At 45.9% G+C, this 18,899-nt stretch overlaps 1 protein-coding gene across 1 annotated transcript in view; it reads left to right on the top strand.

Annotated features, from left to right (window-relative positions):
- The window catches only part of Fgd6 (FYVE, RhoGEF and PH domain containing 6), a 121,535-nt gene that overhangs the window by 91,846 nt on the left and 10,790 nt on the right, over positions 1 to 18,899 (top strand). The window contains exons 9-14 of the mRNA XM_052164809.1: positions 3,376 to 3,426; positions 7,762 to 7,820; positions 7,901 to 7,972; positions 9,375 to 9,443; positions 10,012 to 10,095; positions 11,776 to 11,855. Of these exons, the coding sequence (XP_052020769.1) occupies positions 3,376 to 3,426; positions 7,762 to 7,820; positions 7,901 to 7,972; positions 9,375 to 9,443; positions 10,012 to 10,095; positions 11,776 to 11,855 (415 nt within the window). The remainder of the gene's footprint in view (positions 1 to 3,375; positions 3,427 to 7,761; positions 7,821 to 7,900; positions 7,973 to 9,374; positions 9,444 to 10,011; positions 10,096 to 11,775; positions 11,856 to 18,899) is intronic.

The following is an 18,899-nucleotide window of genomic DNA, read 5'->3' as shown; positions in this document are numbered from 1 at the left end:
GCAGAAGGCCAGCTTAACTAACTGCATTCCTGCCTTGATGACTAGCTTGTTGAAGCCGGGCTGGAGAGGTGGCTTGGCCGTCAAGAGCGCTGGCTGCCCTGCCAGAGGACCCATGTTCACTCCCCAACACTCACACGGCAGCTCACAAGTGTCTGTTGTGTCTCCAGGGGATCCCACGCCTTCACAGAGACATACATGCAGGCAAAACCCCAGCGCACATAAAATACAAATAAATAATTAAAAACAGCTTGTGGAAGCAGCATCTTTAGTATATTTTCTATGTAGCAACTGAAGTCAACTGTTGTAAAACTTCATGTGGGCAGGCCAGCAGCCTAGTTTGAATACTGGTCCAAAGCAAACCAACCAACCAACCAACCAAATGCAACCTAAATGCTCTGGAACATGATGCTGAGGTCAGGTTTCCCTACTATACATGTCTTCCAAGAAGCTTTCCTAAGATAAACGAAGAAGCCCATTTGTAGGAATATATTTCTGTGTAGATGAACAAGAATTGACGAGGAACTTGCCATGAGTCTGACATCCAGGTAATCAGCTTTTCTCCCAAGACTTGTCGGCTAACTACAAGCTTAAGGAAAATCACTCAGATGGTAGGAATATCTATTAAGAAGGAAATTTGGGGTAGCAAGATGCCTCCGAGGGAAAAGTACTTACTACCATGCCTCGTGACCTGAGTTCAGTCCCCAAACCTCATGCTAGGAAGAGAGAATTGACCCTTATAATTTGTCTTCTGACCTGTAGAGGGACATCATGGCATTGCTTGTGTCTCCCACAAATACAACTAACTAACTGCTTTAAAAACAAAAAGGACAAATTTGTGGCAATCCTAACATTTGTTTTGATTAGTTTTGTTTGCTTTTGAAACAATGTCCCACCATACTGGAGGTTAACCTGGAATTCCTCAGCCTCCCATGTGCTGGAATTACAGGCCTGAAGCCCTGTACAGGGTGTTGATACTAGCACTTTTAGTCACAGGATTCTTAAGTACTGACTCACCAAACATGGCTTATGTATGGGATGTATTTTGGTTTTGTTTGTTTGTTTGTTTGTTTGTTATGTTTTGGATTTGGTCATTTTGAGATAGGGTTTCTCTGTATAGCCCTGGCTGTCCTGGAACTCAGTCTGTAGACCAGGCTGGCCTCGAACTCAGAAATCTGCCTGCCTCTACCTCCCAGAGTGCTGGGATTACAGGTATGCGCCACCACTGCCTGGCTGGGATGTATTCTGAATAGAGCCAATGTGAAAATAACTTCTTTCGTATTGTTAAAAACAGAGCCTCCTGTTCTTTAGGCTAGCCTGAAACTCAACCATATAATCTAGGCTAGCCTTAGACCCCAAACAGTCCTTTTGCTTCAGACTCCTAAAAGCTAGAGCCACTGCACCTGGCCTAATAAATAATTTTTTTTAATCCAAGAAGAGGCCTAGCATAGTGTGTAAGTGGAATATTTCAATATTTTTTGTGATTTATATATCATCAAGGGCGTGCCTTCCTCCCTGTGTGTTTGGGATGCCTTCAGATCTAATTTCTAGTGACTTTCCCTGACAAGATGGAAGCTTGCCGCGCCTCAGCGAAGCTTGCTATGGTCGCATGGGACACCAAGGAAGGGCTTCTGCCATGGTGGATATTTGTAATGTACCTGTCCAGACTCCATGGGCTCTTAGGTCATTATAGCAGAGACGGAGAGTTTCAGCAATTTGAGCATATCTGTTGTCATTACATTTGGAAAACTAGGGCCAGCATCCGAGTCTCCGTGTCTGTGAGCATGACTTTTGAGCCTACTGGCAGGAACTAGATCTGTTCATGATACTGCTAAACAGAGACCAGGTCTTGCACATGCAGTTTTCTAACATGCTTTTCCTCTTCCTGTTTTCTGCACCTCTGCCGGCTTTAGAGGTCATTGACGTCATTGACCTCTATTTAGAGAACTTGCTGGGTGCTAGTGGGTGAGGGGAATATGAGTCTCCCAAATGAGAGCAGCAGAAAGTGGGGGACTGCCACATCATGTCCTGTTCAAAGGGAAAATCAGCTTTCAAGGGGAACATTTTACAGGAGGTGGGGGATCGGAGAAGAGCCTGGAAAACAATCAGTTGAAGCACGGGATGTAGTTCAGTGATAGGCCATGTCCAAAGCCCTAGTTTACACACACACACACACACACACACACACACACACACACGGCCAGGAAAAGAAAGCAACGGACCATGCAGTGGTGAGTTAGAAAAGAAAGAAACTGGATAGATAGCAAGGGAAGTGTCGTCGTCGAATTCCAATGACAACTCTTGGTGTTAAAGATTCATTGCCTAGAACTTTCCCCCATGTTATAAGGCACAGTCCGCTGTTGTTGTTGTACGTGTTCTGTTGTTTCTGTTGTTGTGTACCATGTTCATCTAGCCCAGGGTTTCTCCAACCACGGCCATGTTGGCGGTTGGGTTATCTGCTGTGAGGCTATATCAAGGTTGTTTAACTAGATCCCTAACTTCCAACCAGCAGATTACCCCTAACACCTCGTCCCCTTAGCTGAGACCGTGGAAAATGTCTCCTGACACTCTCAGGGCCCCTCCCCCACCCCGGGGCAGATGGACAGTACTGGCTTACTTTGGTCGACGTAGATTATTAGACTGAGAAATCTGTCTCTTGGGCCTTTGGTGTATTAATGCCTTGGGGTTTCATACTAGGTATTGAGATTAAGGTGGTTCATGTCTGGTGGACTAAACGTACTAGGTACACGTTAGAAAACCTGGATTGCATGTTTTGGCCCAGGGACAAAAAAAGAGTTCTGTGGCTTAGGTGAGATGGGCTAGCCCTGTGACGCTACACCTTCCCTCCTCCCTTGCATGTCTGTTTGTTTTGTTTGGCAAGTTTTCACTGTGTAGCTCAGGGTGTGCTGGCCTGGAGCAGTAGATCCTCCTCCCTTCTGCTTCTGGTCAGGGTGAGGTAATGGTGTGTTCCTAGTCCTACTGTGTTCTTAGTGTAACACTCATGCAGTGGTTCTCAACCTGTGGGTCTTGACCTCTGGGTTTAAATGACCCTCTCACAGGGGTCACCTGAGACTATGGGAAAACACAGATATTTGCATTATGATTCAAATCAGCAGCAAAATTACAGTTAGGACATAGCAGTGAAAAGAATGTATGGTTTGGGGCCACCACAGCATGATGAGCTGTATGAAAGGTTCACAGCTTTGGGAAGGCTGAGAACCACCCTCTTTTATAGTCTTTGCATATACGCCTGCTCACCACAGGGCTTTGTGCTCCCAGAGTTGGGCTGACAGTTAAACTGAGATATTACATTAAAGAGCTGAGTTAAGGTTGTCTGCACGGCGTTGTTCTAAATACTCCGGTTTGCTTCTTTTCTAGATTATTTAAAGAACCTCCTAGAAGACTCTGTAGATCACAGAGACACCCAAGGTAACTCCTCTCTGCAGCCTTAGCGTTTGTATTACATTTCCTTAAGGCCTGAAAAAGGGAGGATTCGCTGAGAACAAAATCAGTATAAGAAACTGCTTTTAAAAAGTTCCCTCAGGCAGCTGAAACTATTACCCTGGAGAGTGGCAAAGAGCTGCCTCAGGCAGGCTGGTGATAGCTGTCACAGGGGACCCACAGGCCGGCCTCTGGGGCAGTGGGCGGGCCTGGCCTGATCTGGAAACCTCTTCCTCATCTCTCTGCTTTGGTGGATTCAATCAGTAGATGCCCGTTTCCCTGTCAGAACCTGTTCAGAACCAGACGATCCGTGAGCTCATTTCACACTTGAAAATCACTCCCATGGAGCCACTAAACCAGAGGTCAAGGATGAAGTTTAAGCCAGGCACGGTGACAAACACATGCAATCCCAGTACTTGGGAAGCTAAGGCAGGAGGATTACCTAGAGTCCGAGGCTAGCCTTGGATACAGAGTGACCTCTGACTGTAGACAAAGTAACCCATAAAAGGATAAACATCTAAAATAGACTCTTGTTTGGAGAACATGTATTGCTGGAGACCTAATACCTTTGCCCCTCTTACACCCTAACCCCTCCCCACACTCAGACACTGTTTGGAGACAAGATTTTACAATGTATTACAATCTGACCTCAAGCACAAGATCTTTCCAGGTTTGAGGATTACATCCACATGCCTCCATATCTAGCCTTTTTAGTAAGGAAGTCATTCTCTGTCCCTTGTCCCTGCCTCTCTGTCACAGACTAACTCTGGGGCTGGGGTTTCTGTTTCTCCACAAACACTCTTCCAGGTGTCACAGGCTTATCTTTGTTTTTTCATAAATCCATTAAATAAGTCCACGTCCACTCCATTCACATTGGGTTTCGAGCCTATTCTTACGGATTCTGTGTATCTTGAGACTTAGAACCTGAGTGATCCAGGGGCTGGAATCATGGCTCTGCAGTTAAGAGTACTCGTTCTTACAGAGGACTCAGGTTCAGCTCCCAGCACCCACATCACAGCTACGATGACTCAAAGCCATCCATAACTCCAGGCCCAGGGGGTCTGATGTCCTTGTCTGGCCTCTGCAGGCACCAGGCATACACACAGTGCACACACATGCAGGCAAAACACTCATAAAATAAAATTTTAAAAAATTGTGCTTGTTTCAAAGCCATTCTTAGAGATTCCGAATGATTGTCCCATAGTTACTCAATGTCTCCAGCCTCTTCCATTGTCTTTCCTTGTCTTATCTTTTGTTGGCTTGGCTTGGTCCTTTAATGTAAAAGTTGCCATGTAGCCAAGGGTGACCTTGAACTCCCAACCCTTCCACCAAGGTGCTCTAGTTACATATATTTGCCACCAGGTCTTGCTATTTTGTTTTGAGGCACAGTGGCCTTGAACTCACAATCCTCTTACCTCAGCCTCTTCTGAGTGCCAAGGCCTGTGCCTCTCTTCCCGGCTTAGTTTCTTTGATGTGATGGGTTGTTTGAGATAGTGCAAATTCAGTCCAGGACTCGGGCTAAGCAAATGTTCTACCACTGAACAACACCCACAGCCCTGAGTTACACTAGCATTTTATTTAAAAGAAACTTTGAGGTCGCCTTAAATGATGTTTTGAGTCTTTAGTGAAGACATAGTTCAGCTGATAAAGAAATTTAAAACCTCCTTCAAAATAAATAACAAAGGAGATAGCTCTAGCGTAAGGGTGCCCTGAGGTGCACTGAGTCATTTAGAAAGAGGAAATATGACAGTTGTAGAAGCAAAGAATTGTAGCTTAGGAAAAAGCAGGACTGTAGATGAACAGAAGATTGAGCAGACACAAGAACAGTAGGCATGGCTGGCTGAGTCTGTCTTACGAATCAACAACCGTGAGACCTGAGGTTATAGGTCACCAGTACAGCTTTCACTCAGCACACACAAGGCTTGGTTTGCCCCCCAAGACACCCCCTCATATCCTTATTCCAGTGATCTAGATGAACAGAGTCCCAAGCCTCCGTCCGTCCCATGTCTCAAGATTTCTGTCTTTAAGGAAATTGTCAAATGATGCTATTAGATGAAGTGAGTGAAGAGTTCAAGATAGAGGGCCTCGATCCATAGAAACCACCGGCCTCCACCCGAGATGCCCAGCTCACAGTGAGCCAGGCGCTGTGTGGTCGGAAGCAGGGGGCAGATGATGTGGAGGGGAGGGCAGCTGTGGGCTGGACCGTGCCGGGCAAGTGGAGCACGTCTTTGAAAGATAGACAGCCAGCGTGGAGGGGAGAGCTGTCAGCATCTCTTCAGGAGATGGCATGGGGCAAGAAGGTTGTCGAGTTTCAACATCGGGTGACCAATAAGAGCGTCCTTATCATTCATCCATTCAGTTCTAAGGTTCTCGACCCTGCTCACCACAAATTGCAGCAAGCCAGAGAGATGGACATATCCAGGGTAACCGTGAGGATGGGCCGTGGAGATAGTGTTAGGTACCTAAGTTCTGGCGTATGGTAGGGATTGCTATATAAAGACACCCTTTTTTCTTTTAATAGCAGTGATAAGGTTGCGCATTTTGACTGTTTTGTTTTTGCCTGTTTCCCCCTGGTTATACTCCCTGGTTATACCATCACTGAATCTTTTTTAAATTAATTATTTTATTATACTCCATATTTTATTTCCCCCACCCCCATCTACCCTCTGACTGTTACACATCCCATACCTCTTCCCCACCCCCTGTCTCCACAAGGATGTCCCCACTCCCCACCTGACTTCTGAACTCTGTAGGGCCTCCAGTCTCTTGAGGGTTAGGTACATCATTTCTGAATGAACACAGACCCTGTAATCCTCTGCTGGATGTGTGTTGGGTGGGGGGGGGGCTCATATCAGCTAGTGCATGCTGCCTGTTTGGTGGTCCAGTGTTTGAGAGATCTCAGGGGTCCAGATTAAATGAGACTGCTACAGGATTGCCCTTCTCCTCAGCTTCTTTCAGCCTTCCCTAATTCAACAGCAGGGGTCAGCTGCTTCTGTCCATTGGTTGGGTGCAAATATCTGCATCTGACTCTTTCAGTCTTCTGGAGTGCTGTCATGCTAGGTCCCTTTTTGTGAGCGCTCCATAGCCTCAGTAGTAGTGTCATGTCTTGGGACCTCCCCTTGAGCTGGATCCCACTTTGGGCCTGTCGCTGGACCTTCTTTTCCTCAGGCTCCTCTCTTTTCCATCCCTGTAATTCTTTCAGACAGGAACAATTATAGGTCAGAGTTGTGACTGTGGGATGCCCCCCCCCCCCCTCATTTGATGCCCTGTCTTCCTGCTGGGAAGTTCCCTCTCCCTACTGTCAGGCATTTCATCTAAGGTCCCTCCCTTTGAGTCCTGAGAGTCTCTCACCTCCCAGGTCCCTGGTACATTCTGGAGGGTCCCCCCAATCTCCAATCTCCCAAGGTTGCATGTTTCCATTCTTTCTGCTGGGCCCCAGGGCTTCAGTCCTTTTCTCTCACCCAATACCAGATCTCCCCTCCACTCCCTCCCTCCCTCCACCTTTCCTCCCTCCCTCCCTCTCTCCACTTTCCTTCCCAGGTCCCTCCCTCCCCACTTGTGATTGCTTTCTTCTCCCTCCCAAGTGGGGCCAAGGCGTCCTCACTTGAGCACTTCAGCTTGTTGACCTTTTAGAATTCTGTGGTCTGTATCTTGGGTACTCTGTACTTTCTTTTTCTTTTTCTGTTTTTTGGCTAACATCCACTTACTAGTGAATACATACCACACTTGTCCTTTTGGGTCTCAGTTACTTGACTCAGGATGATATTTTCTAGTTCCATCCATTTGCCTACAAAGCTCAGGATGTGCTCATTCTTAGTACTCCATTGTGTAAATGAACCACGTTTTCTGTATCCATTCTTCTGTTGTGGGACATCTGGGTTGTTTCCAGCTATCACAAACAAGGTCATTATGAACATAGTGGAACACGTGCCCCTGTGGCATGGTGGGGCATCTTTTGGGTCTATGCCCTGGAGTGGTATTGCTGGGTCTTCAGGTAGATCTATTTCCAATTTTCTGAGAAACCTGCAGCTTGATTTCCAGAGTGTTTGTACCAGTTTGCAATCCTACCAGCATTGGAGGAGTGGTCCCCTTTCTCCACATCCTCTCCAACATGTGTTGTCACCTGTGGTTTTGATCTTAGCCATTCTGACTGGTGTGAGGTGTCTGGCTACTCAGTCTTAATGTATGTAGTTCTTGCTCTCACGGGGACCCACAATCCCCTCAGTTTAGTTACTGTGTAGTAGGTCTTTTGTCAACTGCTTAATGTTGTAATCTGCTCCCTTGGTAACAATCAAATGCCCTTTCTATTCCTGCATATTTTAGATGCCCTAGCTGTTGTTATAGAGGTGGCTAACCATGCCAATGACACTATGAAGCAAGGGGTAAGTATCTGGAAATCGAGGGTGGTGCACTGTGGAAGCTGGAAGCCCGGCCCTCACGTGCTCTGTCTTGTCTCCTGCAGGACAACTTTCAGAAACTCATGCAGATTCAGTACAGCTTAAGTGGACACCATGAAATTGTGCAGCCTGGGCGGGTAGGTGCCTTAGCCTGCCTCCTGCAGTTCAATACACTGTGTGGGCACTGTCTGTAGCTATTTCTATTTTACCTCTGAAAATGAGTTATGTTACTCTTCAGTGACCTAATATGCGTCGCTTTATCCATTCCAAACAGAATGATGTAAGTCACAGTGACAAGCAATCCAATTCAATTAGGAGAGAGGCAGAGGCCCCGTGGAGTTCCAATAGAGTAATTTAGTGGAGTCATTTGATTGTGTAATGCCAGCTGAACTCACACATATTTCAAGGCCATGCCATTGAAAATCTTTAAGCCTAGAAGGGAAAGAGATTGCTGTTTTGATGCTCCTCATAGAGCACAGAAGTGGTCTAAGAAATGAACTCAGGAAGTCGCAAACTATAGTTATCAGATCAAGTACACACAGGCAATTACATTATCAGTGTATAGAGTAACCCCTGGGGCCAATACAGCACTTATGAGATGACGGATTGTTATACCTGAGTTCTTTTTAAATTTTCTTTACAATTTTTGGTTTCTTCCTCTTTTTACCTTTTTAAGAAAAAAAATTAATTGTGTGTGTGTGTGTGTGTGTGTGTGTGTGTGTGTGTGTTAGAGTGTGTTAGAGTGAGAAAGGGCAGTTGTTGGGAGATTTCCCTCCTACCATGTAGGGCTCAGGAACTGAATTCAGGTCATCAGGCATTGCAGCGATTACCTTTACCCACTGAGTCATCTCATTGGCCCCCTTTAATCTTTTTTGAGACAGTCTTATATAATCCAGGCTAGCCTTGAACTTATATTCTACCTCCCAAATGCAGACATTACAGAAGGGCAATCCACCTCACGCCTAGTTTATTGAAATACTAAAAATCAAACCCAGAACTTCACGAATGCTAGGTATGCATATCTTGCCAACAATCAACAATCTCAGTTGATGAGATCTGTTATGATACCTGATCAGAAAATTTTTTCCTCTTAGAATTCAGTTTATTTCGTCTTAAATTTATTTGGAAGGAATTGTTTTAGTCAGTATCATCACCCTCTTTTTCTCATAAAAGTATTTGTTGATTTATATTTTATGAACATGAGTGTTTTGCCTGCATGTGTATAGTGTACACCACAAGCATGCAGTACCCTCAGAGGCCAGAAGAGAGCGTCCGATCTCCTGGAACTAGAGTTCAGGCAGTTGAGAGCTATCCTCTGCAATAGCAACTAGTAATCTTATCTCTCTAGTCTCCCCCCCCCCCCCCCGCTTTTACTTGGTATTAGGGCTTAAAAAGAGACTATGACCATAAAAGTCACAAAGTGTCTCCATGCCCCCCACAAAAACAGTTTAAGGAGAAGACCGTTGAACAGAAATCCTCTGCATGTTGTTGTTGTGTGGTGATGGTAAGACTAACCGAGTGTTTGCTCATGTGAACTAGGTTTTTCTTAAAGAAGGCACCCTCATGAAGCTGTCTCGGAAAGTCATGCAGCCCCGGATGTTTTTCCTGGTAAGAGGCTCTGTGGGGTTTGACAGGTGTAGACCATTGTGTAGAGGAAGGCATGTATAGAAGAAGGCATGTATAGAAGAACACATGCAATTAGTGCACTCCCATGGCAGCTTAGTGGTATTTTGGGGCAGCCGTCTTGCTTGTTTCAAGCGTAAGAGTCGATGAGATCTGTTATGATACTTGATCGGAAAATTTTTTCTGCTTAGAATTTAGTTTATTTCATCTTAAATTTATTTGGAAGGAGTGTTTGAGTCAGTTGTTCAGGCAGATTGTAACTCCTCGGTGTGATTTAGAATCCATAAAACATTAAATCCGTAAGAGAACTGGGGGACGCAGCCCGGCACTAGGAAGGTCATTTGGTCGTTACCAAGGAAGCACACTCCAACATAAACAGATCCAGTTGACAAAACACTCACTACACAGTAACTAAACTCTGGGGGGGCCAGAACGACTAGACATGAAGATTCAGGGTATAGCCGAGAAACAGGCAAAACAAGACAGTGTCTGGCGGGTGACCTTGATTGTGTGTAACTGTGTACGTGGTCCTGTGCTGTGTTTCTCCTTCCAGTTTAACGATGCCCTGCTGTACACTACACCCCTGCAGTCTGGGATGTACAGATTGAACAACATGCTCTCCCTGGCTGGAATGAAGGTCCGTGTGCAGCTTACGCTTCCGTTTACCCAAGCCTATGTAGAAACGAACCCCTGGGGTGGCCGTCTCCTTGTCCCCCTCACCTTTCTGTTTCCGTTTGCTCCTGATTATTTGTCTGCTCATTCCCATCAAGGGTTTACTCCTGTGTTCATTCATCCAAGGAAGGGTTATTGAGAACTACTATCAGCAAAAATAACCAGTTTGATAATATATATATATATATATATATGGATATATATATATGGATGAATTAAAGGGTGATTCCTTTTGTCTCTGCCTCATCCCGAGCCTCCCTGTGCCCCAGGACTTTGCAGTAATGCAGACGTTATAAATGCACAGTTGTAACAGTCACTACAGAGGCACAGTGAACAGTTGTAGGCGTTCAAGGCGACTGTGGCAGCGTGCACTTTCAGTCTTACCCACAATGCACAAGGAGGAGGAGGCCAGAGGATCAGGGCTTTTCTTAACTACATAGCGAGGTCTAGGCTAGCTTCCGCTGCTCGAGGACTCTGCCTAACTGTAACAAATAAATAGGTAGGTAGGTAGCCAAAGACAGGTCGGTGGTATATGCCTTTAATCCCCAGTACACAGAAGGCTGAGACCGGAGGATAATTTGAGTTCAGGAGCTCAAGACTGCCTGAGGCAGCATAGTAGGACTAACGTCTCAAATATAAATATACATGTTTCTTTAGGGAGGGAGTTGTCTTAGGCTTTCTGTTGCTGTGAAGAGATACCACGACCACTGTAACTCAGACAAAAGGAAACATAAGGGGCTGTCTACAGTTCAGAGGTTCAGTGTGTTGTCACCATGGCCCGAAGCATGGCTGCACATGGGCAGACATAGTGCTGGAGAGGGGTCAGCAGGCAGCAGGATGAGAGAGACTGGGTCTGGCTTGAGCTTCTGAAACTGCAAAGCCCACCCCAGTGACACGCCTCCTCCAACAAGGCCACGTCTCCAATAATGCCACTCCTTGTGAGTCTGTGGAAGCCATTTTCTTTCCCACCCCCACAGGAGTGTTTTTAAAAGGTGCGGTATGGGATTGTGCTTTTATTTATTTCCCGGCCTGCCTTATGTAGCCAGGGCTGGTTTTGAACGCCTTATCCTACTGCTGTGTGACCTTCCAAGTCCTGGAATCCCAGATGTGAGCGACCATACCAATCCTTCTATGGTGGTGTGAGGTCGAGTCTACTCTGTAGCACAGGTCAGCGTCGCAATCAAGGCGATCTTTTGTCTTCTCTCCTTGAATGCTGAGATCACTGGTGTGAGCCGCCAGAGCCAAGGAGAGCGTGCGTGTTTAATAGATGTGGAGAAGGGATTGGTGGACAGACACCTGAGAAGTGGCAGGTACTCCATAGTGAGACCCTTTCTGAAATAAATCAGAAAGCAAATCGAGCACTGGAGAGAGAATCTGTGAGCCTTGCCATAGGAATTCCAGGCCGGCATGCTGGGAGGCCGGGAAAAGAGGTCCTGCAGAGTGGGTATCCTGACTGAGGCTTGGAGATGGGGAAGCAGCCGCACGTGGCGTTTCAGTTTGTCTGGACCGTAGAGGTGATGGCAGAGCTGATAGTAGGTAAAGCTAAATGAGACTGGCTGCGCAGGTCAGTATCCAGGGGTCTGGGCAGCTCCAGCTCTGTGCACATGTCGGAGTTGCGGCATGCTAAGTTTGTACCTTCTTCCAGGTCAGAAAACCTACCCAGGAAGCGTATCAGAATGAGCTAAAGATCGAAAGTGTGGAGCGGTCTTTCATCCTCTCAGCAAGGTAAGTGGGAGCGTGTGAGTATAAGTGTGTGGGGGTGGGGTAGGGGGTGTGTGTGCGCGTGCGTGCATGTGTGTGCGTGCATGTGTGTGCATGGTCATCACATAGTTGCGTACATGTACACACACATCTGTTGGCATGACATTTTGGTTGGGCCCATGGCTTTAGTCCCAACAGTTGCCCTGGTCTACGGAGTGAGTTCCAGGACATCCAGAGCTACACAGAGAAACCACGTCTGGAAAAAAGCAAAACCAACCAAACAAAAAGAAATGACATTTTGCCGTATAGCTTGCTGAGATTGTTTCTTTAAATTTACTTTTAACACTTAGGTCAACTTGTAGACATTTTCTTTCTTCCTTTCCTAGAACTGCTTACCTACAAGTGTATTCTAGACTGTCAAGCACATGATGGAGAGCTCATACAAGAACATGCTAGAAACACAAAAATAGTGTTCCTTTAGCTAAGATCATAATGCTGGAAAGTGTTATGCTGATCAAACATCTCTATATTTCAGAAATTTGTGTAGTTTAACACGTGTTTACGAACTCTTACTAGAAAGATTTCATGTGTGTTTTAAAATTCATAGCCCATGTCATAGTTATCTCATTAAAAATGCAGACACCAACTTACAGAAATGTGGAGTTGCTCTCTTAATACAGAATAACAAATAACAAATCCAGAATAGAAATCAGTTTCTACTTTTTGTCTGTTGTTACTGCGTTGTATATCAGATTACCTCAACCTGAAACCTACAGCGATTTACATGTAATGAAAACATGTCATAAGGGCTGGGCTTCATGGCACACACAGCGTGTAAGATTATTATCCTACAGAGTGACTTTGAGGCCAACCCTAACTATATGATTCCCTGTCTCGACCGCAGGGAAGCTATGGTGTAAATCAAGCATTAAGGACACACAATTGTATGGCTCACACAAGTGTAACTCACTGTCTTGTGCTTCACACAACTCTGCACACACTGTGTGCTTTAACATGTTTGTTCCGAGGCCAGATCTCCTTATGCGACCTAGCTGGCCCCGAATTATTAGCAGTCCCCCACCACCTGTGCTTTGGGATTATAGCCATGTGCTACCACGCCCACTTCAATATTGTCTAACCCACGAACTGGAAGTTTGTGGCGACTCTGCTTTCAGTCTTTCAGTGCCCTTTTGCATTTTATAAATGAGGATGTGTGTGTGTGTGTGAGTATCTGTGTACCTGTGTGCACATATGCAAACATGTGCAGCTATTCATACAAGGGGGACAGAAGAGGACATGTCAGTTCCACTGGAACTAGCGTACATGTATCTGTGGAATTCTGCGCGTGGTAAATGGGTCCTCAGGATTGCCCGGCCGTGCTGTAGCCACTGCTGAGCCAGCCTGTCAGCCCTCAGTGCCCTCCCTCTTTGCTCACGTCTGTGCTCTCTCCATGCCTGTCTCTGTCATATTCCTGTAATTCTCACAATATTTATTTTTTTCATCCTATCAGTTTTCATGATCTGTAATACATCATCATTGATGTTAACTGGTTTTGGCACCATGATCACGCCTATGTGATGTTGAACTTAGCTGAGAAATGTGTCTTTTTCTGACTTGGAGCTAACTGTTTCCCTGTATTTTCCCCTCTCCCATAGCCTCTCTATTTTCTTAGACAACATTACCCTACAATGAGTGTCCAACCCCAGGAGGAGTTACACGTCCCTCACTTTAAATCAAAAGCTACAAGTGATCAAGGTTTATACAGAAGGTGTGTCAGAAGCCCCGACAAATAGAAAACTAGGCTTTGGGGTCAGTTGGCCACATCCTAAATGGAAAGGAAAAGCTCTTGAAGGCACTGAATTAAATGTACTACTCCACCGAACAGATGGATAAAAGGGGCCTTACTGTTTATGGGGATCATACACGTAACGTGGCTAGAAAATGAAACCAGTAGCAACACCCCCTTAAACAGAAGCCTGATCCTGTGTAAGGTCCTGCGTGGCTCTGTGAAAATCAGGAGACGGGGAGCACCGCAGCAGAGTGTGAAGCCAACGCGGGTCACTCCATGAGGCTTGTGCTGTGTCTCAGCACATTTGAGCAGACACTGCTGGTGCAAGAGCATTGCTTGTTAGCTGTTAAGTGAGCTAGTATTGGGACACAAAGGACATGAAGATAGTCCTTAAAGGCCTGCTGTGGGCACTGACTTGTGAAGGGTTGTTGTCAAATAACTAGGCAAAACTAAGGGAGGAACCTCCTGGTACTTAGGGACAATGACCACAAAGGTCCTGAGGTAGAACGGAGCACATAGGATGAGCTAGGGAATGACGGGGAGAGGCACCCGAGAGAACCTTCGAGAGCCAGGTGAAGTCGCGTGCAGAACCACCTTGGGCCTTCAGCGTGAGAGCCTTAGGAAAGCCGCTTCAGACCTTATGACTGAGAACAGCGTGATCACAGAATTTTACTCATTGGTGGGCCACACTTGGGAAGAAGGTGAAAGAATTATTCTTCGTGAGTGGACGGGCTGTACGGACTCTAGGTGGTGATTGTGATGAATTGAGGGGAAACTTAGGGATCCGTGCGCACGTTGAGCATGCGGAGAGTCAGGGTAGCGCCTCAGGCACACGAGGATCTCAGGGTGAGAGGCAGCTTGGCATGGGTGTGCATGTGTGAATACCGTCATCTGTAAAGATGCCCCAAACCCCTGAGACTGAGTGAGGGTGCACCGAGAGACTGCCGGGGTCTGTGAGACACTTGGAATTCTCCAGGTCCCCTCAGCCCCTCTGCAGGCTCGCCCTGCCACCTGAACAGAACAGTGCCCCGTCTATGTATGCTTCATATGCTGATTACTTTTTCACCACCGTGAGACGTGAGCCCTTAGCTAAAACAGATTTGTGTGTATGGTTCACGTCTTAGTCCCTAACCTATGTAATTCGGGAGAGTCACAGTATTGTTGCCTTTAAATATCAGCATCGCACCCTACAGTCAGCACAAACATTGGCATGACAAGGTCTGATGTACCAGAGGTCCCTTTGATTAGACAGCTCTCTCTCTCTCTCTCTCTCTCGCTCTCTCTCTCTCTCTCTCTTTGTCTGTCTCTCTCTGTCTCTGTCTCTCTCTTTCTCTAACTCATTGCAATAAAGAAGAAAATAATTTTGCTTAACAAAAATTTGCATTCTATAGATGCAATATAATACAAAGTCTTTTATGTAAAATATACTACAAAAACAAAATACTCAGCTGTTTGTCAGTCTGAGGAAGATGTGGATTCTTTTACTAATCATGCTACAAAAGGACTTAGGATGTCAGCAGTGGATGCTTCAGGCAACTGTGTGTGGTCTGTAAGAAATGTGTTATCAAGAGCTGGTAAACATCATCTTGGCAGACGCCCGCACAAGAGAGCGCCAGGAATGATTAAACAAAAGAACAGCATATGTGACATGATTTGCACAGTCAAATCCCATTCCACATGCTCCCGGGGCTCCAAACAAATCCAACAGCAGTGCTCAAATTAGCCATCTGCCTCTCTGTTCTCAGTTACTCCGAGCAAAGAGCTGGCGGTGGAGAGAGAGCTGGTAATGATTCATGAATGTTTGCCTGCAAGTCCGAGAGTCTGTTCCTGTGTTGTAGCTCTTCAGAGAGCGCACCGCAGATGGTGCCAGCTTGGTAGTGAAGGTTCAGCCCTTTACTGCGCTTGGGCCTCATATCAGCTCATGGACTCAGTAACCTGCCGTCTACAAAGCCAGTGCCTAACACTACTGTTCCCTAGTTCCTTATCTGTACATGGTGACAATATCTCGTAATGTGACAGGTAGAAGTAAGAATACATCTGTGAGTACCCCAGGGGCTCTAATGATGAGAAATGATGACATTTGTGAAATGTTTAGTGCTGTTAGCTGAGCTTGGCAGCCATCTTTGGCAATAATGTTAGACCAGTAGAAGTAACAGGCAGATTTTGTTTGGTTTAGAAAGAAAGGTGTTATTTCTTTTTTTGTTCTTTGTATATCATGAAAATTTGGGAAATATGTTAATTTTTAAATACCATGTGTAAATTTTTCAACCAATATGAATAAATATCATTAAGTGGCATTTATTGGGGAAGTATATTATTCTGGGAAAGGCCAGTGTTGTAGGATCTTCTACAGTAATGAAGGAGCTAGGGCTGTAGCAGATCAGTGGTAGAGAGTGCTTGGTCTAGGACGCCTGAGGCCCTAGGACAGATCTTCAGCCCTGCAAAGGGAGAGGAAGACAAAAACAACCCAAAATACAGTACTCCGTGCCCGTGTCTCCCATTCACGGTGGATGGAGTTTTCTTTGTTTTTATCTGGTTCTTATGATAGAACCACTTATAAAATCAGAGTGAATAGCACAAAAATGCTAAAAGCTACAAAAACCAAGAGCACCACTGACTTTCTTGTTTTACAGTTTTCTAAAGTATTTTAAATCCAGCTGCATTTGTCAGGTCATTTTGTATACTTTAATATTCCAACTCGAGAAGTACAGAGATTTCTTTACATAATTATCCTCCCATGTGGTGGATTTATTGACCGTCAAAGTCTCTTTTCTTCTCCTTTCCTCTCCAGTATATGTACAAATTTACATATCTACATTACCCAAAGTGTGCCAGGACGTTGGGAATATGCAAAACAAATTTTAAATGACTTCATAACTGTGTCTATACCACTAATGAATGGGAATCAGCCAGAGTCTTGTGGAGAGGCCTGATTGAAAGATGCAGAACCAGAATGGCCTGTTCTAAGCAGGCCTCTTCCTGGCCTATTCACTTTGGAGGTGGGTTAAGGACAGCGCTTGGTGACAGGAACACAGTTTGAGTGCTCCACAGACAGGAGCCCTCACAAGGCAGGAGCTCTCACAGTAGTCAGGAGCCCTCACAAGGCAGGCAGTTTCCTTTGTTTACTTCAGCTATGGTCTGTGGTGCTAAAAACCGGTTCCTGTCACCTTGCTCTCTCCCGTCTTCCTGAGCCTTTCTCAGTGTGTTTTACGTAATACCACAGGCCTTTGTATGACTCCACTTACCTCAGATAGCTGAAACTCTACAGAGTCAGCAAAGACAAAGCGAATAGACACCTGTGCTTGAGTCAGCTGCTGCTGGCCTGAGTAGACTGTAGGTGTGTCTCAGCCTCAGTCACCAGACATTTGTTGTTAATAAGTCCCATTTTTCATAAACAAGTTACTTACATAATATGCTGTAGCAGATCTAGTTTTAAAACAAGAGTTGAACCCAAGTTACACAGTCGTGTTATAGCAATTAAAATTACCTACATATGTGTGTGTGTGCAGGTAATCTTCAACAAAATGGGTTGATAGTTAAAATATTTTTATTTACATATTTATGTAACATTTATATTTATATATATAATATATAAATGTATATCAATATATATTTTAGCTATCAACCCTTTTTGTTACAAGTTTTAAGTTAACTTTGTTACAGATTTTTTAGAACCACACCCAATCAGCTTAACAAATCTTAATATATAGAGTGTTTACACAATCTTAAGAGATTTTGGGGGTTGGAACAGAGAGCAAAGAAGCCTTAGAAATAAGAGATTCTTAAGAGCGGAAAGCAGAAAAAATTTAAAGATAAGAGATTTGAAGGAGTGTGTGTGTGTGTGTGTGCGCGCGCGCGCGCGCGCGCGCACGCGCACACACATGCTTGGAGCTGTACTGAGGCCAAGCTAGTCACCATAAGACAGAGCTTTGATGAAATCTTTAAGTCCAAGGAGGAAAGAGATCACAAAGGCAGGTGAATCAAACTCCAGGAGTGATCCTCGAGACTGGTGGGAAGGAGCCGGGATCATAGGCAAGACTCCTTTCCAGAGAGGATTCCTATAGAGGGGATGGGGACCCGGGTGGGTGCCTTAGTGGGAAGGCACCCTGAATCAGTCTGCATGCGGCAGACCCCAGGGAGCAGTAAGAGGTGGTGGGCACCCAGAGTGCGGCATAGGAGGCTCCAGGAGCAGAGAGGCTTGCTACAGCGGGCAGAGAGTATTTACTGAGTAGGCAAGAAGAGAGAGGCAGTTAGAGCAGGTAGAGGAGAAGCAGCTGAAGAAACAAACTCTTAAAATTTGCAGTGGAGCCAGGCGGTGGTGGCCCATGCCTGTAATCCCAGCACTTTGGGAGGCAGAGGCAGGTGGATTTCTGAGTTCAAGGCCAGCTTGGTGTACAGAGTGAGTTCCAGGACAGCCAGGGCTACACAGAGAAACCCTGTCTCAAAAAAAACCAAAAATCCAAAAAAAAAAAAAAAAAAAAAAAAAAATTTGCAGTGGAGTATGGTGGGAGGCGGGAGCCAGCAGAAGTGAATGGTCCGTACCTCAGGAGACAGCTGCGAGGGTTTCGGCACCAGATATGTGTGAGGGCACTCAGTAACGGAACTGCCTGCATGATCACCAATCTCCGTGACTTAGGAAGGTTTCTATTGTAGATGGCAGGGAGAGGGGGAGGGGTGCAAGGACCAGCCCGAGGCATCAGTCCAGAGCAGGGAGAGAAGCAGACTGCAATGGCCAGTCACTGGGCATGGCCTGGGTAAGCGAGGGGAGGTGAGTAAATAGAGAGGGAGTTGGAAAATGAGAGAGCTCGTGTGGGGGAGAAGAGGCAGAATGAGACTAGAGGGGTGGGAAGCTAGCCATTATCCAGAGACAGACGGGTGATAGGGAGTGAGGACGCACACCCACCGGCCAGGATGCCAGCCTGGACTTGGAAATGTATCACAGCTGCTGTGATGCAGGAGTCTGGAGGCCCGCTGGTGTGGGCTTCGAGACGGAGCTACGGGTAGCCATGTTCCTTCTGCCGGAGGTAAAGAAAATGACTCCTGTTGGCAGATGGAAACCAGTTCTGCTTGTTCTTGAGGAATGCTGGCTTTTATCCGAGGGCCAGCCTCCTGTAATCCGGGTTGAGCTGGACCTAGACGCATTTCGGACAGATCAGTGGGCCTGCCCTTTTAGGGGGAAAGATGAAGTGCCCTTTGGACCTGATAGGAGGGTGATCTTAGTTGTCAGGGGAGAAGAACAAAAGACAAAGGACACAGTGATGATATCTGCTTGATGGAAC

This window comes from Apodemus sylvaticus, chromosome 20 (assembly GCF_947179515.1).
Source record: "Apodemus sylvaticus chromosome 20, mApoSyl1.1, whole genome shotgun sequence".
Lineage (NCBI taxonomy): Eukaryota > Metazoa > Chordata > Mammalia > Rodentia > Muridae > Apodemus > Apodemus sylvaticus.
Note: the sequence above shows the minus strand (reverse complement) of the source record. Positions and strands in the feature narration are given on the sequence as shown.